The sequence below is a fragment of the Anabrus simplex genome, chromosome 6, assembly GCF_040414725.1.
Source record: "Anabrus simplex isolate iqAnaSimp1 chromosome 6, ASM4041472v1, whole genome shotgun sequence".
Classification (NCBI taxonomy): Eukaryota; Metazoa; Arthropoda; class Insecta; order Orthoptera; family Tettigoniidae; genus Anabrus; species Anabrus simplex.
The window spans coordinates 186,455,431-186,482,592 of record NC_090270.1 but is presented as its reverse complement, the minus strand read 5'-3'; the positions used below and the strand labels follow the sequence as shown (position 1 = coordinate 186,482,592).

The 27,162-nt window shown below is 40.2% G+C and overlaps 1 protein-coding gene across 3 annotated transcripts in view; it reads right to left on the bottom strand.

Moving 5' to 3' along the window:
• LOC136875926 (klaroid protein) overlaps positions 1–27,162 on the bottom strand; it is a 301,369-nt gene that overhangs the window by 116,471 nt on the left and 157,736 nt on the right. For all 3 annotated transcript variants that reach the window (XM_068228357.1, XM_068228358.1, XM_068228359.1), the window contains 2 exons: positions 9,094–9,308; positions 7,310–7,507 (listed from right to left, as the gene is read on the bottom strand). In XM_068228357.1, the coding sequence (XP_068084458.1) occupies positions 7,310–7,507; positions 9,094–9,308 (413 nt within the window). The remainder of the gene's footprint in view (positions 1–7,309; positions 7,508–9,093; positions 9,309–27,162) is intronic.

Here is a 27,162-nt window from a genome sequence, read left to right as displayed (position 1 = left end):
TTCTCAATAATGGACATTCTTTATAACTGATGTGGGCACTGAAAACTACCTCCTCAGTGCAGGTAGAACACCATAATAACAGATAGCCTAAAGAGAAAGTTTGCAATTGCTGGAATTTAACACAATAATGGCGAGTATTTCAAATCAGCACACAATGCTTCATGTTATTACCAAATGTAATTCCTTTTAGAAGTGCAGACACCTAACAGTATTATTTGTGGTTATCTTGAGAAATGAGTCATGTATGCTATGGTGTCGCAGAAAAACAAACGATAGACTTTAAAGAACAAAGTTAAGTCTTCAACATCTATGAGAGCAGGTGTCAGAGACACGGCCATGCAGTTTGCTATTGGAAAAACAAGAATTCTGACATTTTAAGAAACAAAAGTGACATAATGAAATTGTGGACTGGGAATGAAAATCTTCAAGGCAAATGCTCATTTTCAAAATACACCAGGCTTCAAAAACTGACAACTTGAACATTTGGATGACTTTGTACTGCTCATAGCAATGTGTCTAAGTGGACCTCTTAACTGTCAAAAAAAGCACTCAAAATAGCCAAAGAATCAGGGTATCATTAGTTGAAAGCATCAGTGGGCTGGCTTGACAAGTTCAGGATTAGGCAAAACATCTCTTTCCTCAATGCCTGTGACAAATCATGTTCAGCCGATTAAAACATTGGAGTAGGAAAAACACAAGTTCTTTATAACTGATATTTATTTTTTCCCCATGCCAATCCGTTATTGAGAAGTTTCACTGCATATTTAATTTGTGCTCAAAGACAAAATCAAATGCATCTTAATTTCCAAAAGAAGAAACCCTAATACACCAAACAATACTAAGCTCACAGTGATATAACACACTACATCGTCATTAATAAGTTGACACTTCAGGTACTACTGTAGTGTACCTGGAGCTACTATGGTGTCGGTATGACCCTTTGCCGATCTAACAGCCTGTACCCTTCTAGGAAGACTTTCCATTAAGTATTGGTAAATGCCTGCAGGTATTTTCTAATAATGTTATTTGCTTTTTGGAGAACGTATTTTCTTCCAGTCCTCCTGCAAAATAGTGAGCTGTGGTCTGCTTTGCTTGTCAACCAGTGCTGTAACTCACACATGCTCAATTAGGTTTATATTTGGACTTTGGGATTTCACTCTCTTCCATTTTGACAAAATGTTCTGTTATGGCTTTAGTTTTAAGAATGGGTGAATTATGTTTAAAAGTGCCAGTTCCAAATTTTGCCACAGGATGAATAGCATATCATTGTCCAATATTACCTGACAGTCTTGCCTGATAGCATTCATGGTTCAAGGAAGTAAAACCAGTGGGCCAAGACCCAACCATGGAAAGAAGGCCCACACTATAATGTCTCTTACACCAAATTTTACAGTGGGAATAACACATGGACTGCCACAAGGTGTAGCATGATTTGTCACTCCACACGATTCCCTTCTACTGTTTTAGAGTCCATAGGCAACATATTCTACATCATAGCAATAGCTGCGAACATCCAGTTTGGTGATGCTTCGTTTATACACAGCTCACCCATGTAATCCAAGAGTAAACTTCTCCTGACAAATGGTACAAGTACTAGCATCACTTCCTGATGCCATTTGCAAATCTGTAGACATGGTTTCCAAGAGTGGCGAATCCTGGATTCCCCACGGAGGCATGCAACTATGGCTCATTCCACGTTAAGAAAACACTATTGCTCTTACGGACCTACAATGAGTGAACATACCCCCTCTGAGACACCCATAATTTCTCGTGATTAAGGGATAGTATACTGTACTTTTTAACGTATTATGACAGATAAAAAGGATGAGGCATTTTTGCCTGTGAGATACTAAAATAACTATATAAAATTTTATTTTTTATTAATACATTCGTAGGGAGGAAGTACAATGGCAGGAACAGCCACCGCTTCATTGCCTTGCTTCATTTGCCTTCTATGTTGCTCTGGTACAAGCATCTGTGAACCGCGGGCAGATCACTTCTGTAGTTAAGTTCTTTACTGCATGTGTGTTTTTAGGTTGTAAATCAGTACATACTTGTCTTGTGTGCCTATTTGTGTGATCTCTTTCTTTTAACATTAACACAGTGATTTCTTTTGTAGAGATGTCGTTTACAGTATTTATTTGTTACGTGTGTTTTTCAGCCTTTATATCAGTGTAGAGGCCTAATCGTATTATTTTGAGTGAGTGTTATGTGATTAGCCTACGTGTGTGATTTCTTACTTTTAACATTAATAGTGATCATTAATAGCGATTTATTTGCGTTATGGGTGAGAACGTCCATAAAAATAAACAGGGAGAGGTACTGAGGAAGAAACAAAAGCAAACTGTGCTTAACGTACTTAATTACCTTTCTCGAAAGAATCCAGATAAAAGTCTCAGCTGGGTGGTTAAAGAAACTGCTGAAGCAACAGGCATTTCTGAGAGGACTGTTTATAAAGTGCGATCAGCAGCCACTACAGGACCTTTGGCTTCTCTGATTAAAACAAGAGAATGTAAAACACCACGGAAAGACAGCAAGTCAGTCAAGTTCAATGATTTTGTTCGCAGTGGTGTAAGGCGTAAGGTACACGAGTTTTTCCTTAGAAACCCACCTCCAACCTTGCAGCAAGTCCTACAGTCTGTGAAGAATGAGAAAGACCTTCCCGAGTTCAAAAGAACAACCTTGTATCGTTTGTTGAGAGACATGGGTTTCTAGTACGAAAGGAAAGGAAATTCAGCTCGTTTGATGGAAAGAGAGGACATTATATCTTGGCGTCACAAGTATCTGTCAACAGTTAAGAAATATCGAGACGAGGGAAGGAACATATTTTACACTGATGAGTCGTGGGTTAACACAGGTCACACTGTTGGGAACAATCTATGCTACTTAGGTTCCAAAATGGGTAAAAAAAAAAAGAGTAAATAAATGCAATGTAAATGTTAATCTTATACCAGTTGCATAGTATTATTTGAAGTAATTCCACATACTGTATATGAGTTGACTATGTTTGTAAGTATAGGAGATATTATAAGCAGAATTTGGTAAACAATATAAGGATGATCTGTTTGTTTAATAGAAAAAAATTGTTAGCATAAATTGTATATTATTGTATTCTAGAAAAAAAAAATTCTTCTCTTGTTAATTTAAAATTTAGTGCTTGACAATAATGTATTTTAGTGTACCATTTGCCACCGAGATAGACACCTCATTTGCAAATAAAGAGATTTTTATTTGATTTGATTTGAAGAATGGAAAGATAAGATCATTTCAACTCCACGGGATGCTTTTCTGTCAGGACTATCTTGCGGTCTGAAGTCGCCTACAGGTCGTGGTCCACGGTTCGCGTTAGTTCATGCCGGTAACGAGAATGGGTTCGTGCCAGGGGCGAAGTACGTGTTTCAGTGCAAGAAGAATACCGCAGATGCTCACAACGAAATGGACGGTGATTGTTATGAGGAGTATTTTAAAGAACGTCTACTACCGAACCTGCCGCCAAACTCTGTTATTGTTCTTGACAATGCCTCCTATCATAGCCGCAAGAAAGAAGCTCTGCCTACGAAGGCATGGAAAAAAGAGAACATGCGGTCATGGCTTCGAGAATGTGGTGTAGTGTATGATGAGAACATGCTGAAAACAGACTTGATGGCCCTCGTAATAAGACCTATTTGTGTTGGTGCGACGTTTAAAAAAAAAAGAGAGAGAAGACTCAGGTTCCTCTTCTGGTGTAGTTGCAATTGGAATATGGATATGCAGCTGAGGTTCCTGTCTTACACAAGGCACTTTCAGAGAATTCATAATTATGTGTAACAGGTCTTCCTAACACTTCTAAGTGCGTTTTTGGCATGAAGCGTGAAGCAGTTCTTGGCGTGAAGTCTGGTACGCACCTTTATTTTCACCAAGTTCAGCTGACTGAAAGGACCTCCTGCCTCTGCATTAGAACAAGGTGGAGAAATACTGGCAAATATTTTAATGGATTAACAGCAACAGAGTATACATTTAAAAAAACATCCATAAAACTTTTGGCTGGCTATCGTCGTTAAGCCAGTCTTGGAAAATGGAGCAGCCGCATGGGATGCGTACCAAAGAGAGCTCATCTCGCCAGGGGGTAATCCGTGCTTGCCGCTCGACCGTTACCTTCATACCTCAGACATTCCAACTCTCTCTGAAGCTGCTGACAGACGACAGCGGGTAGCACGTAAATAGTAACAAAGAGTTGAGTGCAGTGACATCGTGCGGAGGGTTTCAGAACTATGTCTACCACTGAATGCAATTTTAAGATTGAATGCGTTACATCCTTAACTCCTCCATTTGCTGTCTCTTTCGGCTCTGGTAAAGAAGTAGGGGACTGGAAATATTAATAATATTGCATTGAAAATTACTCGTGTTTAGGACTCCATTTTGAATATTTTTAGGTCCCGAAATGTTGCATTATGAATGATTTTCTGGGTAATATTGGTAATAATTGCACATAAGTAGGAGGATGTATTCATGATAGCCATCTTTGTTTCCAGATATGTTATGGTATAGACTTTGACTTTACAGCAAAGCAAGGAACTTCAGATAGGTGAGGAAAGCATGGAAGTTACAATAAAAAGCATGGATGTTACAACATAAAGCATGGAAGTTACAATGCAAAGATGTTATTCTCATGACAGAGCTAGGTCTGGATTTTGCAAAGATAGGTTACAGCTACTAAATTATTTTCTTTTCTTGCCGTGCGGGCAGTATGCGCCGTGGCGGTAGTTAAGAGCCTCTCGAAGGGAGTGTGGCCCCCTTTGGGGGCCACTGTTCTAATTACAGAGCTTGGCCTGAATTTGCAAAGATAAGTTACAGCTACTAAATTAGAGGAGTTGTAACAGCCATGCTTTGCATTGTAACATCCATGCTTTGCATTGCAACCTCCATGCTTTCCTAAACTATCTGAAGTTCCAAGTTTTGCTGTAAAGTCAAAGTAACCAGTCTATACCATAACACCTCTGGAAACAAAGATGGCTATCATAAATATATCCTCTTACTTCTTAAGTGCAATTATTACCAATATTACGCACAAAATCACTAATAAAGCAACATTTCGGGACCTAATAATATTCAAAATGGAGTCCTAAACACAAGTGAGTAATTTTCAATGCAATATTATAATTATTTCCAGTCCCCTACTTCTTTATCACTGCCTTTCTTTCTACAGTAGATTAGATGGCGAGACTACACCAACGCCACACGTAGTCAAGCAACGGAACTAGTGCAGTTGTGCGGAACTTTTGAACTTATGAGAAACGAAATTAATACTACTTGACTTGAAACAACCTAAAATCATACTTCAGACTATCCTTAGCGCTTTCATAATGCATGCAATGAATGCCTTGCATGCAAGGAAAATACGCCCCTAGTTTCCAATGAAACTTGCCAGATTGACTTTAATACACTTCGCAGTCCTCAACTGTTAATGGTTTTGGCTTCCCTTGCCAAAAACAACTTTATTCCTTAATAGAATACAAACTTCTGGTAGCAAGTATTCAACAGTTCATTAGACCAATCATATTCAAACAGTCATTGTATAAACTAGGACATATTTCAGCTTGTGCACGGCCATCTTCAGCTAAAAAACAAAAATACAATTATTGCTCTTGAAATGTTTACAAATGTTTAAATTCACATTTTACAGTATTGAGTACAAAAATTTACACAGTAATTAAATAACATCACTTGGTGGTGGATCAATGTGGATAAAAAGAATTAACAGTTTAATGAATGCCAGAATATATCACACAGTAGAATGTTCATTTATGCTGATATTAGATCTGAGGAACCTTATCAACAATAAGGAAGCCTGTAGTAGTAGTAGTAGTAGTAGTAGTAGTAGTAGTAGTAAAAATCTGGTAGGTCATCTTAAATAGATTGTGAACATTCTGTTTTCCAGGCCCTGTTGTGGTCATCAGGTGAAATTGTCATCTGGAATTAAATCCAGGCTTTTGGCATGCAATCTAGTGGTTAGAAATTGTATAACACCACCTCTCCTACCCTGCCGGCCAACATTCCAATGGTGATTTTTTTCCCCCAAAAATGGGTCTAATAATAATAATAATAATAATAATAATAATAATAATAATAATCCCATGACCTCAGCTACCATGTGCAAGCACTTTAGTTTGAAGCAATATAGGCTTCAAACAGTTTAATGTATGTCAATTTTAATGTTTAATTTATCTCTACCAGAGGACAGTATATCAGATCTCTGCTGGATGATCAATGGACGAGTTGTAATTAATTTTGTAAGGTAAATATCAAATACGTTGCAAGATATCTTTCACATGCAGACATCATAAAACACGAAGTGTACAATGGACTTCTTTCTACCCTTCATGAATCAAACTACCCCGCCAAGTTTGAACCAGCAATCCTGGGATCCACTGATCCAGAAGGGGAGCTACCAGAATAGTTCAGCTAGAAGTAGAGATTCAATTGATTATAACTCTTCCAAAAATATTAGCAAGATATGCATCCTATTGTAAAACACAGTACTTGGAAATTATCTGCAGTAATTAAAACCGAGCGAGTTAGCCGTGCAGTTAGGGGCACTCGGCTGTGAGCTTGCATTCGGGAGATTGTGGGTTCGATCCCCACTGTCTGCAGCCCTGAAGATTGTTTTCCATTGTTTCCCCATTTTCACACCAGGCAAACACTGAGCAGTAAATTAACTAAGGCCATGGCTGCTTCCTTCCAATGCCTAGCCCTTTCCTATCCCAGCGTCGCTGTAAGACCTATCTGTGTCTATACGACAAAGCAACTTGTTCAAAAATAATAGCAAGATATGCAACTTTTATAACCTACTTTGAAATAATCTGCAGTCTATAATAAATAAGAGTTAAAAATATCCAAATTGACACACACATTCTGGTCAAAGAAAAGTAAGAATTCAGGGCTGTAATCTTAATGCTGGGAATCTGTACATAAAGGTATATAAAAATTTGTTCATCCCAGAAAATGAACTCGATAGTTGCTTGAAAAATCATCTAAGGAAGTCACCACTTGTAAAGTCATAATACTCAAAAGAAAATGCCTATTGTTCAGACTAAAGTCTTACACCTGTCTAACAATGATGAAATGTATAGTTCATTGCACTAAATTATATCACTTTGTTAAATTCATAGCTTCAATTTTTTTAAAGAAATAATTGGCTAACTAATGTTAATGGTGTAACTCTGGGGACAAAGAAACTTCTGTAAACTTATTTTCTATAAGAAATGAATACCCTGTCCAAAATGAACACAGAGAATAAAGAATTACATAATTAAAACAAGGATTTACTTACCATCATCATGCAAGATACGATGAACAGTTTTGGAAACAGTAGTGGCAATGTGAGTTAAAAATGTCCAAATAGACATACATATTCTGGTCATAGAATAGTAAGAATTTTGGGATGCAGATCTTTCCGAGTAGTGTACATCAACTTCATCAACATCCGAGTCAGCATCTACAAAATTTCTCTTCCTCCTGATGACAGAGCCTGAACAGTAAACAGTGGGTTAGGAAAATCTTCTATCCTTATTGACTTCCTGGCTTGGGAATCTATTTATTCCTACAAAGCTGTAATTTGCTATTATGAAAGATGGAATGAGAAAACTTAATCTTGACACTTGGTTTTCTACAAATTACGATACTAAATATTGCAAGCAAAAGGTTCAAATTTGCAATTCTCATTTAATTACCAATACCAATATTGTCAGGTATGTTTCTAAAATGTTATGAACCGAGCTCGATAGCTGCAGTCGCTTAAGTGCGGCCAGTATCCAGTAATCGGGAGATCGTGGGTTCAAGCCCCACTGTCACCAGCCCTGAAGATGGTTTTCCGTGGTTTCCCATTTTCACACCAGGCAAATGCCGGGGCTGTACCTTAATTAAGGCCACGGCCGCTTCCTTCCACTTCCTAGGCCTTTCCCGTCCCATCGTCGCCATAAGACATATCTGTGTCGGTGCGACGTAAAATAAATAGCAAAAAAAAAAAAAAAAGTTATGAATATACAAATTTTAATTAACTATCAAAAAACAAAATTCAAGCTTTTACATTTTCTGTAGTATTAATAAAAATGAACCAAGGTTATTGTACTTGGCCCTCTTTAGTATATTCCAGAGAACCAACTTACTGCACACTGAATATGAAGAGTAAAACTGGTCAATGATTATCATCCGAGTAAGAGAAATTCAGTGTGGAATTCTTGCTTTGAAATGATTTTTAGTAGACCTTTTAATATAACAATAATAATAATAATAATAATAATAATAATAATTGTATGACCTCTGCTACCTTGAGCAGGCATTTTGATTTAATTCCATCTAGCCTGACTGCATGTCAATTTTTATGTTCCATTTTACTTTACCAGAATTTAATTTCTCTACATTTAATTTCTACCAATGGCATAAAAATATTCATCTACTTCTATCAAAACTTCACTTCCTAATCTGATATTTCCTGCATAAACTGACTTCATTCCATTATAAATATTTAATTATATTTGTCTAGTACTCCTCTAAGACTATGTCCAAAGAATTAACTTCTTAATAACTTCAAGATCTTCTGCAAACTCAGATGAAAAGAAAATAGCCAATGAATCTGAAAGTTTTGACTTCCTCTTCTAGAAATGAGATTCACTTCCCAAATGTGTCCGATTTCCTTGTCTAGTAGCATTTACAAATCCCTAAATTCTTACCACCATAATATGTTAAAATAGTTAAAAGTTGCAAAGCCGTAATTTCCATCAATGTCCCTACCTCAGTTGCGATTGATTATAAAGTGAATCTAATACATGTATAAATTTTGAAGTCTTTAAAAGCTCAGGCCATCAATATCTTAAAAGTACACATATTCCTAAACATTTCCCACTTCAGTAAAGACTTTTGAAATGACTATATGACAACTATGCTTCATAAGTACAACACTGAAAATAAAATATCAGGGTGCAAAATTTCTAGTCCAATTCTGAAGCACATAACTTATTACTGATCTTGGTAGATAAACATATTATATTTCTTTTACTGATATTACATGAAAAACTGATCTAACAAAGAAATTCTGCACCTTGATGTTATACAAACCAGAGGATTTATTGCCAAACCAGCTTGTTTGAGAGTCTACAAGGCTTTTACTACTGCTATTGCTGACTGAGAATCTCATGGCACTGTACTCCGAAGATGATGAATCGGAATGGATGCTACGTCGAGACATATTTGGCATTGGTATAACTCCTGGCACTATCTCCTTCCTATCAGGTGATGCAGGAGAGTAAGTGTAATCTGTCTTTGGAAATACACTGAAAAGAAAAAAAAGAAAAATTTACATAAAGGTAAAGTAGGTATTGTGGACAATAATTGCATTTTTTTTTTAAGTAAAATTGAATATAGTTATAAATATATTTGGTAATCTGCCTTCATTAAGATAAAAAGGAGTAAGGTAATTGGTAAATTATGTATTGAAGACAATGTTCACGAGGAATGTCTTTTGGTAACAGAAGAATTATTTGTGAATTCTACATAAAACGAATTTTTTACATATCCTGAGAGAGAAAGAAGAGAGATTTGTCAAAAGAAGGAAAATACAAAACATGTAATGCATGTACTGTAGTAGTAAGACATTTAGTTTGTGTAAGTGCATAAGAAGAGGGATCAGCAGCATATATAGCTTATAGTATTTCATTTACCAGTATCTAAAGGAACCCTGCAACTAGAACAGCTCTCTCTCATTTTTTTTTTTTTTTTATTTTTTTGGCAAGGATCTCAATCCACACGTTATCTTCAAGGTTTGTAACGGATAATAAAATAATCTTGAATTGGTGAGCTGCATAAAAATGCCCAGATACCGGTACATTAGAAAACGTGGGAAAATAAGTTACACTTCAATCGGGCCACGGAAATACAGTAGTTCATTATGGTGATACAATTTCTCACCGAAGAATGGTTTATATAGTCAAACTTCCCGAAAAGTTAAATGTCACATTAGCAGAATAAAATCTGATAAACCTGCTAAAATCCTGCCAGTAACAAGTAACAGTATCAGGAAAGAGTAATTACTTTAGCATCTGGTAAGCGCGATGGTTTCTAAAATGAACTGCCGTTTTATAACTTCTAAAGTGTCTACACACCCATGACAAACAGTTTCTTAAAATTAGGAGGAAATCATTTGGGGCTGCTGATCTCTGTTTTTCCCTTAAAAGATAATCTCGAATTATAAACATCCATCACACAATCTTCAGTATAATGATAAAAGTTATCACAACACAAAGCAAGTATACAGTCAAAAAGAGAACATAAATATTTTTTTTTTAATTACATTTAACGGAGAATTTACGTGCTCCTCTTGCACATGAACTTCCATGGGTTCTCCGCAAGTACCAAGTAAAATAAATTTCTTTCGACATTAATTACGGGTGACACCCCGCCCCCAATCAACCAACAATTGCACTGGAAAAGGACGAAAACACTACTTTCAGAACTTTTTCACCAATAATCTTTTTCACTCCGTTCACATTGTTATCTATGCTACCACCGAATGTCAACGTTTGATCAGAACACAACGAGATCAACCGCACTCTTTGGAGGATCAAATCATAGTTACATACAGTATATTTACACCAATACATAAAAAGTCTACCCCCTGATACATATTTAGCCAACATAACTGACGTGACCTACCTGCATGGAGTGTTAAGACTCCACAAATGCCCTACTTTGCAAACAATTATATTAATAGGCCTATAACGATAAATATAACAAATTATATCAACCGTCCCAATATTTCAGACTTCCTTAAAAAGAACTGATTTCAACTAAATTCTAAACTTCTAAACTTCAAAAACACAAGAAGCAAATACTAACATTTCTGGTATCTGATAAATCCACTACCATGAAACGATATTCCAACCAATTATCGTAATTCTATAGTTATAATGAAATGTCACTGAACGTCCCATAATACAGAAATATCGCATGACGTACCTCACACTCTAGAACGTGTTGAACCACAGCCAACACTTCCGAAATAACGTACCGTACCGTAAGTTACCGTAACGTTAGCTAAATTGGCGACTCCACTCAAACTCACCCATCACGTATACTGTACACCAAAACTGCCGAGACGATGTGACAGCTCACAGCTCAGCAAATAGATCAAGAATAATATGGGTAAAAGATGTCACTAGTCACTACAGCGTTACAAACCAGGAAGATACGTCAGTTCCGCTGTTGGAGAATTCCTCTATTGCCTCTTTCCCTGCTAAAAGATCCCGCGTACGCAACACTACGAAATCAGCAGTTAATCCAGTCACCATCAGCGTTGCCAACCGTACGATCTCGATCGTACCCGTACGGTAATTCGATGCTGTGTACTATCGTACGCTCCAATCCACGGATAGAACGCATATTGTACGATCCTATGATGTATCGTAAATTTTGTCTTGTTTCCCCTTTAAAATGCGTAGGTTTTTTTCTTTCTTTTGTTCGTGCAAGTTCTATCGTAGATGACAAGTTGGAAAGAGAGGGCGAGGCTTTTCGAATAATGAGATTCCCAAAGAGAATTTACCAAGAATGCGCTCTTTCCTTTCCGAGTCCGACTCATTGGCTGAATTGTCACAGCGTTGAGGCCTTCGGTTCAGACGGTCCCGGGTTCGATTCCCGACCGGGCCGAGGATTTTAATCGTGTTTAATTATTCTGGCTCGGAGACTGGGTGTTTTCCTTGTTCCAACTCTTCATATTCAGACAACACACTACACTACCAACCACCACAGAAAAACGCAATACTGATTACATCCTTCCATATAAGATTGGAATCAGGAAGGGCTGTAAAACAAGGGCAAATCCACATGTGCGACATGGTTCGCACCCGCGACCCCACAGGTGTGGAAAAAAGCGGTAAAAGAAGGGCTCTTTCCTTTCTGAGTTTCTTCACGGTCTCGCGCCTGTACTGTAATCAGTGGACCATAGCATTCGCCTTCAGCGGACTGACGATTACTGGAGGAAATTACCCTTTTTCAACGTCAATGATGATATTAAAGCCTGCTCTGAAGTACATTAACGTTGGAGATGAAAAACATTTGGTGAATATGAGTTTGCCGTACTTCCAGAATCTGCACTCTGTTTAATCACTCCCTTACCGAAAGCCGCTTGTGAAAGAATGAAAATGAAAATCCACAGCCTGTTTCCATTAATTCGACCGGGTCAGGAATGGAATGAATGAAGCCCCCATATAGCGCCGAGGATAGGAATTGTGCCGGCTGCCGATGCCTGTAGCACTCCTCTGGGACAATGATTAATGTATGACAGATGAAATTAAATTATATTGGAGAGTGTTGCGGGAAAGAATGACAGGAAAACCCGGAGTAACCGGAGAAAAACCTGTCCCGCCTCCGCTTTGCCCAGCATCAATCTAACATGGAGTGAACGGGATTTGAACCACGGAACCCAGCGGTGAGAGGCCGCCTGAGCCACGGAGGCTATTGCAAAATTAATCTCATTAAAGTCAAGATCAGGAATAGGCGAATTACTTCTAGGGTGAATTGATGCTTGCTGGGCAGTAGTGTGTTCGAGTCAGTGGTACGCGTAAAGATTTCAAACCGTCTAAGAACATGCTCAGAAGGATAACTAAAGCAGAGTAGTATAATGAACCAGCAAGCTCAAGTACCGGTACTTCAGAATATTCTGCTGTGAATGTGAATCAGCTATGAGGTAAGGCACTTCAGTGACTTTATATCTTATGTTGACTGCTTCTTTACAAATCACTCAATTCTCGAGTAATGTAAATAAATATGATGTTCGTATCCTTGATACTGTATCTTACATATTACACAATGACATGGAAAATATTCCATCCTGACCAGTTTAAATGTGGAGTTGCGGCAGTGGGTCACCTAGCTATCATGTTATGTAATCCGTGGAATGTACAGTTTTACGTGCGACTCGAACCAGAGGTACTCGACTTTTCGGAAATTTCATATTAACCAAGAATCGAACCAGTCAGCTTCCTGAGAAGCAAGCTGCTGCGTAAGAGCTATTTCGTCTGTAAAGAGACTTAAATACGGAATATTTTAATGGTTATTTAAGTCGTAACATCCTCTCTTGAAGAAATACGATCTTTTGGGGATTATTGTACGATCCTGACCATCTCAGGGGTTGGCAATATTGTTCACCGTACTTCAGAGGAAAAAACATGTCCTGTGACGAATTGAGCGCTTGATTGTACAGTCTGCAAAACAAACAAAAACTGAGCGCAAGTTCCTCGCATTTAATATTTAATCAGACTTAATTTTAATTATTATCAAATTAGAATTCAACTTATACTGAGGGATGTGTTATGTGTTTCGAAACTCAAGAAGCAGCCGATAACCGATTGTGGAGGTTAACAGGCCCCAAACTTGCCCCAGGCGGAAAAATGCTGTCTGTCATATCTGTATAAATACCATTATAATTTAGTCTGTACACTTCACCGAACTCGATAGCTGCAGTCACTTAAGTGCGGCCAGTATCCAGTATTCGGAAGATAATGGGTTCGAACCCCACTGTCGGCAGCCCTGAAGATGGTTTTCCGTGGTTTCCAATTTTCACACCAGGCAAATGCTGGGGCTGCACCTTAAGGCCACAGCCGCCTCCTTTCCACTCCTAGCCCTTTCCTGCCCCATCGTCGCCATAAGACCTATGTGTCGATGCGACGTAAAATCAACTTATAAACACTTCAAATTTTTGTTTCTCGGAACGGAGAAATGTGAAAATTAATTTAAAAACTCATAAATGGGAACAAATAATAAAAGTTTTACTTAGCCAAAAAGGAAGCTGAAAACTTGAAATTTAGAAGCTGTTTATTAACGAGATAAGTAGTACTCTATAGTTATCAGCTAGTTTGAGTTCGAGTGTCTCCTGCATGCCAAGGTTCCGTCTTAAGCCAGAAAAATCTGCGCACTCCGTGAGGATGTGGGCCACGGTGAATCAATGGGTGCGGGTGGGTCTTCCCTCTTCAGGAGGTAAGAGTATGTAGGTAGACCTTGCATGACCTATCCTCAGCCTACATAAAACTGCGGCCTCTCCGTGAAGGCCGGAAAGAGGACCGCCACACGACAGTTGTTTTGATTGCTCTCAGCTTTCTGGGAATTCGGATAGTCAGCCACTCCTATTCCCCGGATGCAAAGATGGTTCGACGTAGCTGAGAACAAATATCCTTAGCAGGCATGTTCATAGGTCTAGGAGGTAAAAGTGCCCCCCCCCCCCTTTTTTTCGGCAGCTTCATCCGTTAAGTTATACACTCCAGCTACAACGACTTGAAAATTAAGAATTTTAATTACGTCTTAAGTACCGGGCGCGTTAAGATCGCGACTCTTGCTATAGCTGATTTTGTAATCTTCAAATACGAAATAATGCCGAAACATTGGAGATGTTTCAGCACACAACCCTGTTTTCACTGAGGGCCAAAGCTGATATCCATAGGTCGACAATTCATGCTGCAGTCATTTCCTATTCATTGAAAGAGAACATTCCACTACTTAAGGTAAATGAATTTGCGATCAGTAGACGGGTAGCCTTAGAAAACAGTTAACCTTGCAGATAATTTCTGCACTTCTGTAATGATCTGCATAATTTGTTGCAATGTATGCGCCAAAACAAACGACACTGAAATGTTTTTTAATTACATGGATACAGTATGTGTTCAAAATGTGTACTATCACGCGCCACACATTGTTCATAACGTTTCTAAAGATTATTGAACAATTTGAACAAATTTTAATTTTAAAGACACAAAAATGGCGTTACCGTCTAGCATAATTCGCGAACCATTTGAAAGTGGATCATCCAAAACTGATTCTTTCAACATGCCCCATATGTACCTATATCCGGGGGGGGGGGGGGGGGGGCAAGAGAACCGGGCTGTAGAAAGGGTACGGGAATGGAATTCCACGAGACATTAGATGATCTTCAAAAGTGTCGTTGCATAAGGTAAGTGACCCTCCCCCGCCAACGGTGTGGACTGTAGCTCCATCTTGCTGCACCCATTGCCGTTGGAGGGATAAGTTTCTGGCGCGACAAAAATGGAGCAAAATGGAGCAAATCACACAAGAATGGGTGTAACAACGAGGCATCTGTAGAGCCTACCTAGTCCATTGTTGTTTTTTTTATTTTTTTTTATTTTGTGCAGCATCCCCGACGAAATAAGGACCCAATGTTCCAAGACCGAACACTGTATCAAATCGTAACTCGCACATTGTGTAGTAGTTTCTGTTTAATGACATCAGGCCGTTCAAACGCCCAGAAAACGAGTTGTTTGTCGGATGATGTAGCCATCAAGGTGAACGGCTTCCATCTGAAAACCGTACGTTGCAGAAATCTGGATCCTGACACGTCGACATGCAATACTGTAATCGGGCTCTATCATCTTTCTGTTAGACGCTGAGCAACTTCAATTCCGTATGCAAATCTACCCAGCTCTTTAAACATCCGCCGAGCAGACTGTTGGAAAACTCCTCCATGATTGTAGTGCCAGTTCTTGGGCGTCTTGTTGTTCCCTTTCGTTGACAGATGACTGATCCCGTTTGACAGCTAACATTGTTCTGTTATTTGCTGCCTCCTTATTAAATCGCTTTCCAGCACTGTGACGCTCACTCCGTATAACCGGAAATGTTTCACGATAAACACCTCTTGTGTGTGGGTCGAACCCACGTCCTGTTCCTCTACAGAGTCGGGTATGGAGTGAGGTGAATGTTCGTAGCGACTTTTCGCGGGCGGAGAGGGTGAAACTCTGCCGACACAGTCTAATCCTACCAAACAGCATCAAGGGGTGTGCTCACGGGATAACGTACCCATCCGAAGGACGAATCACCAACAGCGTCATATGCGCTCACTCCATACGAACAATGAGGAAAAGTTTGGAATCGAATCGAGACTTTTTTCTTTTTTGCTAGGGGCTTTACGTCGCACCGACAAAGATAGGTCTTATGGCGACGATGGGATAGGAAAGGCCTAGGAGTTGGAATGAAGCGGCCGTGGCCTTAATTAAGGTACAGTCCCAGCATTTGCCTGGTGTGAAAATGGGAAACCACGGAAAACCATCTTCAGGGCTGCCGATAGTGGGATTCGAACCTACTATCTCCCGGATGCAAGCTCACAGCCACGCGCACGGCCAACTCGCCCGGTGAATCGAGACTTTTGGTACACAATCTACCGATTAAAAATTGTATAACACCACCTCTCCTACCCTTTCGGCCAACATTCTGAAGGTGAAAAAAAATTTGACTTGAGTCGGCTAACCACGATATCAGACCATATAGACTTAACGCCTTAACGATCATGACCACGAGGCCTTTGTTGTGAGAATCAATTGCGGAAATCAACACAGCACTGAATTCACAATGTCGAACTATTATAATAAATACCTCGTTGCTGGGGAAACGTGGGTAGCAGATGAGCAATAATTTCAGTATCTTTTGATTTCCCGTATACAGTAGAGTTAATATATTAAATAGATTAATCTCATGTCAAAATGGTGAGCAGTTTCTTCGTAATTCAAAGTGGATACAGGTTTCAAGTCACTGGTATGAAACTGATGTACTTGGGTATAAACGTTCTTAGATACATGGCTGAAAAATTGTTCTAACTACAGGATCAATTCGTTGAAATTATTATTATTATTATTTTTATTTTTACATCGCACTGACTCAAAAAGGTCTTATGGCGACGAAGGCATAAGATTGGAAAGAAAAGAGACTATGGCCTGAATTAAGGTACAGCCCCAGCAATTGCTGGTGTGCAAAAGGGAAACCACAGATAGCCATATCTAGCGTGCTTTGTTGCCATTCCTGGTAAAGAGGGAATTATATGGGGGGGGGGGGGGAATTGTTATTTGTAACTTTTACCTGGATATTTTCCTTCAACCGAACTATCTTTATGCCTATATACTGCTGACAACATACAAAAAAAAACATAGATATGAAAGCTTTAATAATTAAACGCAGGCCAGTATGTGCCACACGCAAACAATGCAACGCCGTTATTGTTTTTGTATGCTGCCCTGTGAGGAAAAAGGAATTCGTTGCAGGCACTACGTCTGTATCAGGAAAGTATCCGGACAGGCGACTGCAAAAACTTTCCGAAGTGTGAAGTAGTTTACGAACGACAGGGATACTTCAGACGATCTTTTTGTACATGTTGTGGGCGATAACACTGCAAAACGTGATACCGTCATGAGGAAGAGTATTACCCCAGCATACGATAGACGCAGTGCGGACTGTGTTCAACGGCCTGTTACTTCCTTCTGTAGATAGGTTCGCGTTTCTACACCAACGAAGTCGCCCAAGGTACGTAGAATACTCTAACTACCTTGGAAGTCGCCGTGAAAACGCTCGCGTAGAGGCAAAGGAAAGTTTCTATCCTTAAAACTAGGGGGCGTTTGAAGGCGCAGTTTACAAGCGGTCCGACAGCGGCGTTTAAACAACTCGTGTAGAATGGGCCTAAGCCACACCAGAGTACACGGGCAATTGCGCAACAGGCTTCCGTACGACGAATACTGCATGTTCATAAATATTACCCGTATATCATCTAAAGCTATATCAGGAACTCCACGGGTGGGATTTCGAAGCTCGAATGAATTTCCCAGTGGCTGTTAGGAAATGTGGAAAACGATGCAGCATTCCAGTCGAAAATATTGTTCCCGGACAATCACGATTCCACAATAACGGTCCCATCAACCGCTAGAACATGCACTATTGGAGCCCTGATGCTCTCTAGAAAAGCAATTCCAACCAAACGTAGAGCCGTAACATACGGACGTCACCAAAAGCATCGAGGACATTGTACGTAATGTACGGCAAACTTCCACAAATAACATCCCGGCAAATTACAGTAAAAGAGGTTAAAATCCTAGACAAAAACTGCTCGATAACAGAACCCCAGGCTTAGATGGGATAGAACATGTAGGTATTAAACACCCTTACCTCGCACTGGCCTGGAACAAGTAACTTCCATCTACAGAACGAAAGATCCAGCATGCACCAAACACGCGCAGAGGGGAAGGTACTTGCTTCCCCGCCTGTCCGCATGCCCCGCTGGCTCGATCCTGAAGATACGCTAGAGAGGGGAATAAGGGGAGGAAACCCAACTTGCTAACATGATTGCTATACATTCAGCATGTTGTTTTCTTCTCTGCGCGTGTTTGGTGCATGCTGGATCTCCTAGAATGTTGTTTTCTAGTGATGAGTTGCGACTGGAATCGCGAAGTGTCGATTCCATATGCCTGGGGAATCGGGTACCCGATTCCGGAATCGATTCCGAGGAACTAGTAGCACCATCTGTGATACAGATACGTAAACAAGTGCAGCACGAATGTGTTCTGTAATGTGAGTTCGTTATGGTTTATAACCAGGTTACTTTACAAGCCATGCCTGCTCTCACTGTAGTGTCCTGGGGTTATACACTCTAATGTGATCAGAAATATGATTCTCTGTTTGAAACTAATCAAACCGTATGTACTGTAAACAAATCAAAACGTGTATGGGGATTATGACATAATATAACACTACTATTTCAACAAAATACAATTGTACTAAAGATACAACCTTAACTAATGTTAAGCTGTGATGAATACAAAATTGGTAATTCTGACAGTTTCTCATAATAATATTTATCAGTAGCATGAAAGTTCATCTCCTTCTTCTTCTTCTTCTTCTTCGTTTTCTATTACTTTTCCCCAATCTGTGGGGTCGCGGGTGCGAACTGTATCGCACATGTTGATTTGGCCCGTTTTTACAACCAGATGCACCGGGCGAGTTGGCCGTGCGCGTAGAGGCGCGCGGCTGTGAGCTTGCATCCGGGAGATAGTAGGTTCGAATCCCACTATCGGCAGCCCTGAAAATGGTTTTCCGTGGTTTCCCATTTTCACACCAGGCAAATGCTGGGGCTGTACCTTAATTAAGGCCACGGCCGCTTCCTACCAACTCCTAGGCCTTTCCTATCCTATCGTCGCCGTAAGACCTATCTGTGTCGGTGCGACGTAAAGCCCGTAGCAAAAAAAACAAAAAAAACAACCAGATGCCCTTAATGACGCCAACCCTGTATGGAGGGATGTTATCACTGTTGCGTGTTCCTGGGTTGGTTGGTATTGGTAGTGTAGTGTGTTGTCTGAATAAGAAAATGTTGGGACAAACACAAACACCCAGTCCTCGGACCAAAATAACTAATCAGAGGCGATTAAAATCTCCCACCCGGCCAGGAATCGAACTCGGGACCCTCTGAACCGAAGGGCTCAACGCTGACCATCCAACCAATGAGTCGGACGGTAGCACGAAACGTTCATTGCAAATTAAATGTAACGGAAGACAGGTATGCTACGGAACAAGTTGTGTACTTATTAAAATGTGACGTAATTCCACATTTATGCGTTTATACTAGCGATATTTGAAAACCACATTATACAGTATAAGCATAAATAGCAATGTCAATTGCTATACCCAGTGTCGAAATGTGTAATGTGATTTCCAAACTACCAGGTTAAATTGTTATTTCATTATCATGTGGCATATAATTCATTAGTGACAACCAATAAGGCATTTCACTGTATACATAAGAAATAGTAAATATTGCACGTTCGAATTTGCTCCACTTACATACGGAAGACTCAAGACTCATTCTAGCGAGCGCACCCGGCACACACTGGTGAACGTGACCAGGAACCGATTCCTCGCATGCGACACTGAGTGCGACCGCTGAGTCGTAGGAACCGATTCTCGCGATTCCAGGCGTCATTCGCGCACATCACTGTTGTTTTCATACTAGAGGCCAGTCAACACGCCCTTCCCCAATATGGCCTTAAGTTACTGCGCATCTCTTTATTTGGTTCATGCTATTCTCCAAATTGGACACTTCCCCACTAAACGGAAACTAGCGAAAGTCATTACTAAGGATGAGATGTAATAATAATGCTATTGGCTTTACGTCCCACTAAAGATAAAGTTGGAATTCAAGAGGACAAATTGGGGAAAATACTCGTTTATAGGAAGGGGAGTTAAAGGCTTCTCATCCATTGGAAGCGGAAACCTGCGAACTGTGAGTTCGGACGAATCTGTGCGAAGTCTGTTCGTCCGAAATCGTGCGTACGCTATTGTCCTTTGGCTGCGTATTCGGCCGAGTTATTTAGTAGGTGTATGTGTGAGATGATTGCGTCTTCTGAAGATTTGTGTGAGCTCTATGCATTAGATACACCTCTGCTAGGGAGAAGAAGAGCTCAGAAAAGGAGACGGGAGTGGGTAATAATGTTACTGAAAAGGCAATTCTTTGGTGAATTTTCACATATATGGGCTGATCTGGAAAAGGACGTTCGCATGAAATGTGAAACATTTCGATTTCACATTTCGATACATGTTACAAAAAGAACAATATTAGTTAAAGAAGTACAGTCGCTTTCGAGAAACTGTTTCACCTGAAAAACGTCTAGCTGTAACTTTGAGGTAAGCAATGTTCATTCTGAAATGGGAAGCTGGAAAATTTCTCCCCCTTCTATTTTTTTTTCCAATTTTAACACTCATTTCCTAATTCCCAACCAGGCAAAGGAAATGCTCTCTTATCCGAGAGTATGTTTTGTAACAGTCCGCCTCTGCGGTGTAGTGGTTAGCGTGATTAGCTGTCACCCCCGGAGGCCCGTGTTCTATTCCCGGCTCTGCCACGAATGAAAAAGTGGTATGAGGGCTGGAACGGGGTCCACTCAACCTCCGAAGCTCAACTAAGTACAGGTGGGTTCGATTCCCACCTTGGCCATCCTCGAAGTGGTTTTCCGTGGTTTCCCACTTCTCCTTCAAGCAAATGCCGGGATGGTACCTAATTTAAGGCCATGGCCGCCTCATTCCCTCTTCCTTGCCTGTCCCTTCAAATCTTCCCATCCCTCCACAAGGCCCCTGTTCAGCATATCAGATGAAGCCGCCTGGGTGAGGCATTTGTCCTCTTCCCCAGTTGTATCCCCCGACCCAATGTCTCGCGCTCCACGACACTGCCCTTGAGGCGGTAGAGGTGGGATCCCTCACTTAAGTCCTAGGAATAGCCGACCTTGGAGGGTAAGCAGATTAAGAAAGAACGAAAGATGTTTTTTAACAGCGAGAGATAATAGAAATGCGGTAGCGGAAATGATTTTCTCTCATCAGTGCGATAAAGCTTGGTTCGAGACACTATAGCACACGACACGGGAGTATGCGTGGAGTTTCGCTGTCAAGTCACAGAACGATAACATTTATCTGAAATGAGAAACTGCATCTTTAATTTCTATAATTCAAACACTGGAGGCAACGATTTATTATACAGTATATGGCACTTTTAGAACATATTTTACAAAAAATAATCAGACGTAGGCATGAAGTGATCGGACGGAAAAGTATAAATATTGCTAGAGTTTTTTAGTAAGTAAAGTAAATTCGTGTCCTAATCCGGAGGTGGTGCAGCTCTTTTCAGGCACACCCCCAATGGAGGTGAGCTGCATGTACCATTTCAACAAAATAACAGCCCTCCTGCCATTCTTAAATTTCTAACAGTACCGGAAATCGAACCCAGGTCACCGAGGACGGCAACTAATAGTGCTAACCGTTACGCTACGGAAGCGGGCAAGTATTTTAGTGAAAATTACACTTTGAACTTGTGTTGTAAAGAATCTTCAGATACAAGAATCAAGTAAAGTGGTGTAAAATGAATAACTATATATATAAAATTTACCTGGCACACCCATTTCTCTCGCCATCTCATTTATTCCTTAACAACTTCTGCACATCTATCCTTAGTATCAACAATATATTTTGTACCAGTAATTATATTATTATAAACTAGTTCAGTACCAAAACTGGAACTCTTATAGCTTTATTTCTCGGGTCATCTTGGTGGAATGATGAAGTGAGAGCAGCTTGTAAACGTAAAAAGAAGGCTTATCAGAAATGGCACCAAACAAGGGCCGAGGCAGACAAGGATTGGTACGTAGATGAAAGAAACAGAGCGAAACAAATAGTAGCTGAATCCAAAAAGAAGTCATGGGAAGATTTTGGTAATAACCTGGAAAGGCTAGGTCAAGCAGCAGGGAAACCTTTCTGGACAGTAATAAAGAACCTTAGGAAGGAAGGGAAAAAGGAAATGAACAGTGTTTTGAGTAATTCAGGTGAACTCATAATAGATCCCAGGGAATCACTGGAGAGGTGGAGGGAATATTTTGAACATCTTCTCAATGTAAAAGGAAATCATCCTGGTGGTGTTGCAAACAGCCAAGCTCATGGGGAGGAGGAAAATGATGTTGGTGAAATTATGCTTGAGGAAGTGGAAAGGATAGTAAATAAACTCCATTGTCATAAGGCAGCAGGAATAGATGAAATTAGACCTGAAATGGTGAAGTATAGTCGGAAGGCAGGGATGAAATGGCTTCATAGAGTAGTAAAATTAGCGTGGAGTATTGGTAAGGTACCTTCAGATTGGACAAAAGCAGTAACTGCACCTATCTATAAGCAAGGGAACAGGAAGGATTGCAATAACTATCGAGGTATCTCATTGATTAGTATACCAGGCAAAGTATTCACTGGCATCTTGGAAGGGAGGGTGCGATCAGTCGTTGAGAGGAAGTTGGATGAAAACCAGTGTGGTTTCAGACCACAGAGAGGCTGTCAGGATCAGATTTTCAGTATGCGCCAGGTAATTGAAAAATGCTACGAGAGGAATAGGCAGTTGTGCTTATGTTTCGTAGATCTAGAGAAAGCATATGACAGGGTACCGAGGGAAAAGATGTTCGCCATACTGGGGGACTATGGACTTAAAGGTAGATTATTAAAATCAATCAAAGGCATTTATGTTGACAATTGGGCTTCAGTGAGAATTGATGGTAGAATGAGTTCTTGGTTCAGGGTACTTACAGGAGTTAGACAAGGCTGTAATCTTTCACCTTTGCTGTTCGTAGTTTACATGGATCATCTGCTGAAAGGTATAAAATGGCAGGGAGGGATTCATTAGGTGGAAATGTAGTAAGCAGTTTGGCCTATGCTGACGACTTGGTCTTAATGGCAGACTGTGCCGAAAGCCTGCAGTCTAATATCTTGGAACTTGAAAATAGGTGCAATGAGTATGGTATGAAAATTAGCCTCTCGAAGACTAAATTGATGTCAGTAGGTAAGAAATTCAACAGAATTGAATGTCAGATTGGTGATACAAAGCTAGAACAGGTCGATAATTTCAAGTATTTAGGTTGTGTGTTCTCCCAGGATGGTAATATAGTAAGTGAGATTGAATCAAGGTGTAGTAAAGCTAATGCAGTGAGCTCGCAGTTGCGATCAGCAGTATTCTGTAAGAAGGAAGTCAGCTCCCAGACGAAACTATCTTTACATCGGTCTGTTTTCAGACCAACTTTGCTTTACGGGAGCGAAAGCTGGGTGGATTCAGGATATCTTATTCATAAGTTAGAAGTAACAGACATGAAAGTAGCAAGAATGATTGCTGGTACAAACAGGTGGGAACAATGGCAGGAGGGTACTCGGAATGAGGAGATAAAGGCTAATTTAGGAATGAACTCGATGGATGAAGCTGTACGCATAAACCGGCTTCGGTGGTGGGGTCATGTGAGACGAATGGAAGAGGATAGGTTACCTAGGAGAATAATGGACTCTGTTATGGAGGGTAAGAGAAGTAGAGGGAGACCAAGACGACGATGGTTAGACTCGGTTTCTAACGGTTTAAAGATAAGAGGTATAGAACTAAATGAGGCCACAACACTAGTTGCAAATCGAGGATTGTGGCGACGTTTAGTAAATTCTCAGAGGCTTGCAGACTGAACGCTGAAAGGCATAACAGTCTATAATGATAATGTATGTATGTTTTTATTATTTTTACTAACATTTTTGATGATTTTTTAATTTGTAATTTTATAGAAATATTAACTTTTTATATTTTCCCCTAACATGGGTGATTTTTGAGAAAAAGATATGAAATTCCGAGAAAAAAATACGCAAAATTATGTGTGAATGGAAAAATGTTGACGATGGTCCAGAATCCGAAAAATTTGCAGGATTTTGTGGAGCGGAATGAAATATTGCGATATTTACCCTGCGTGCAAATTGTCGGAAAAACTAGTGATTTTAAGTTTTTATCGTGTTTTTGTGGGATGGGATCTAAAAAAATATGAAATTCTGAGAAAAAAATATGCAAAACTGTGAAATTTTGAAACGCGTTTATAAGTGCGCCAGAACCCGGGGTTTTCTACTACTCAGGACGTTGCACAAACTCTTTGTTGCGCAAATTGTTTGATCGTGTATGGGGGCCTTAATTAGGTGGTGGTGATTATCGCCCCCACCTCTCTCCGCACGTTGATCAGCCTCTTCTCCCCGGCGGTCTATATTGCTAACTCTTCTCTTTTCACACTGGACTTTACTCCTCTCCTCATCATCAGTCATTACTCCGTCATCACCAGCTGAACCCTCCTCTTCTTACACCAACCGCCCCTGCTTGCATAATAGCCTGAAGATTTTTGACCATCTTCCATTCCCCAACACCAATTTTTGGCCCCTAATGAACGCTTTCGGTTCTTGTTGCCTCGCTCTCCACATGGGTCTTCTTGTCACTTTCAAATCTCTGCTCGCTTCACTGTCTATATTCTGTTCCATCCATATCTTCTCTTTCTTTAAGTTCCCTGCGTTCCTTAGGACAATGTTAGCCACCAGGATAGATATTAATGTAATCTTAATTGGCCTACCACCTTTCCCTTTCACTCGTTCCCACTCTTTGTATCTCATTGATATCCACCTCACTAAATTTGCCTTCATCCTGTCGACCCCAGTGAATACATCATTAGACATAAGTTTGACATTAGGAAATAGCATCCGGCCGTAAAACTGAGTTAAATGCACACAAAAGTCGACCCCAGGTAATTAGGAAAAGGCCAAGAATAAGAAGAATTTACCATTTTGCTTCACGTCGCAGCGACACAGATAGGTCTTATGGCGATGAAGGGATAGGAAAGGCCTAGGAGTGGGAAGGAACCGGCTGTGGCCTTACCTAAGGTACAGCCCCAACATTTGCCAGGTGTGAAAATAGGAAACCACGGAAAAACGTTTTCAGGGCTACCGACAGTGGGGTTCAAACCCACTACCTACCGGATGCGAGTTCATAGCTGCGCGCCCCTAACCGCACGGCCAACTCGCCGGTCAGAATAAGAAGAAGACTGAAGTGTTTTAACCCCCGTGCACTCGTATTTCCTTAAAGAGTTAATAAATATTTATGTAAAAAATTCCATCCATCTCTGTTACCTTTCCCATAGTTACAGTCACAGGTAACAGTCGTAACTTTCAAAAATAGTTCAATACAATCGGCACCTGTACATGGTCTAAGAGCGATAACTATTTTACCGCCTGCACTACCTCAACCTACACACACTAGAAATAATCGAACTGTCGTTAAAACTGTCGCTGAGGTGAAGCGGCGCGCCCACATTTCTCCTATATGCGAGGTTTACATCATCAACAGCGGCCCACGCACTACAGGTCTAGATAGCCTCGGCGTGCATAGCAGTTCGTCAATAAACAAAGCTGAAGAGGTACTGCAAGTCCGACGTGTTATGTCACTGGCATTCATAAACTGTCGAGAGAGAGCAAAGTTCCCAATTTACTGTATTGCAAGATACACCTTTACAAGCATTAGAAATGCCAAATAGGCAGAAGTAAAGCAAAGGTACAAGCAAAGCCATGTGAAGGACCTTTGAAGGCGTGGAAGGTAAAGGCTTCCACCATTCGTAACCTCAGCACTAAATGGGATAGAGTGGTTAAACTCTATACCCAACCACTTCTATTCCCAGGAATTAACCTTGCAGGGCCTACTACTCTGTGTGTGTGTGTTTTAAGTTAACATCAGGGGCATGATCCCTCTAAATATGTCTAATTCCTGACAGGGAATCGAACCCACATCTCTTCGGTTGAACCGAACACGCCTTTACCGTGCCAGATACCAGAAAGAGACAAAGGAATAGACAATAACAGACAAAATAAACTGCCACATTCTACATGCCACTGTTAAGTTTTCAACGCAGATAGATTATCTCTGAATATAACACATCATTGAACAAAGCAACGTTAAGTTTCATACGCGATGAGAATATAATGAAAACCGAAAGTTTATACAAATTAACCAGTTTATATTTTGAACAAAACAACATTTAGAAATTCAACTCCACGATAATTATTCAGATATCTTTAGAACTAACAAACATTGAGGACTATTGCCACAGACTCCACAGTATCTCTAGCCCATGATATAAAATGATTCGTATTCTATTCTTGCTTACCATTAAGAAATCAAGGGCTAGGCTGAAGAACAAATACATTAATATTAAATGTAAACACCGTCCTGTCATACTCGTGTCCGAGGAAGGATAATAGGCAAACAGGAATCTCTTAAATATCTACGGCGTATACAACGCTGGGTATTTACTCACAATAAGATTGCACTGGGGCGAGGCGAAACTAAGTGTTTGTTTATCGCTGTTGGTACAGGACAGTTGGGCGAGCAGGGTGCAGTCAGTGGACCTAGTACAGTCACCACTTGAGTCTCACAATACTGGCAGGACATGATGAATTTTAGAGAAGAACGTGCTATACACACAAAAAGAGAGCAAATACAGAATGGAATGTGTGTTCATCGTTCAGAGATTACTGGCGTTATAGTGAAGGGAACTGTGTTCACTAAAGACTTCAGACTGATTAATTGACAAGTGAGCAGACACAGATTTTGCGCGCTGCTGTACCTGGCGACAGAGCACCAGATGTAAATAAGTATAAGTTAATAATAATAATAATAATAATAATAATAATAATAATAATAATAATAATAATAATAATAATAATAATAATAATAACCGGTAAATCTATCGACACGAGTCTGGCGTATCTGAGCATTTCCAAATACCACCGGACGTGCCACGATCGAACCTGCCAACTGGAGCTTAGAAGATCAGTGCTCTACCGCCTGGCTCAGTAGCTCAGGGTGCGAAATCGGAAAAAAATGGTGGGGGGCGGGGGAGAAGGATCGTGGGGCTTAACTACTATAGTGTTTATTTCAAACAGTATATAGGGGTATATAATTAATTCCCTTCTAAGTAAATTACCCTCTCCCCTTAAAAATGTAAATTTAAAATGTTTTTG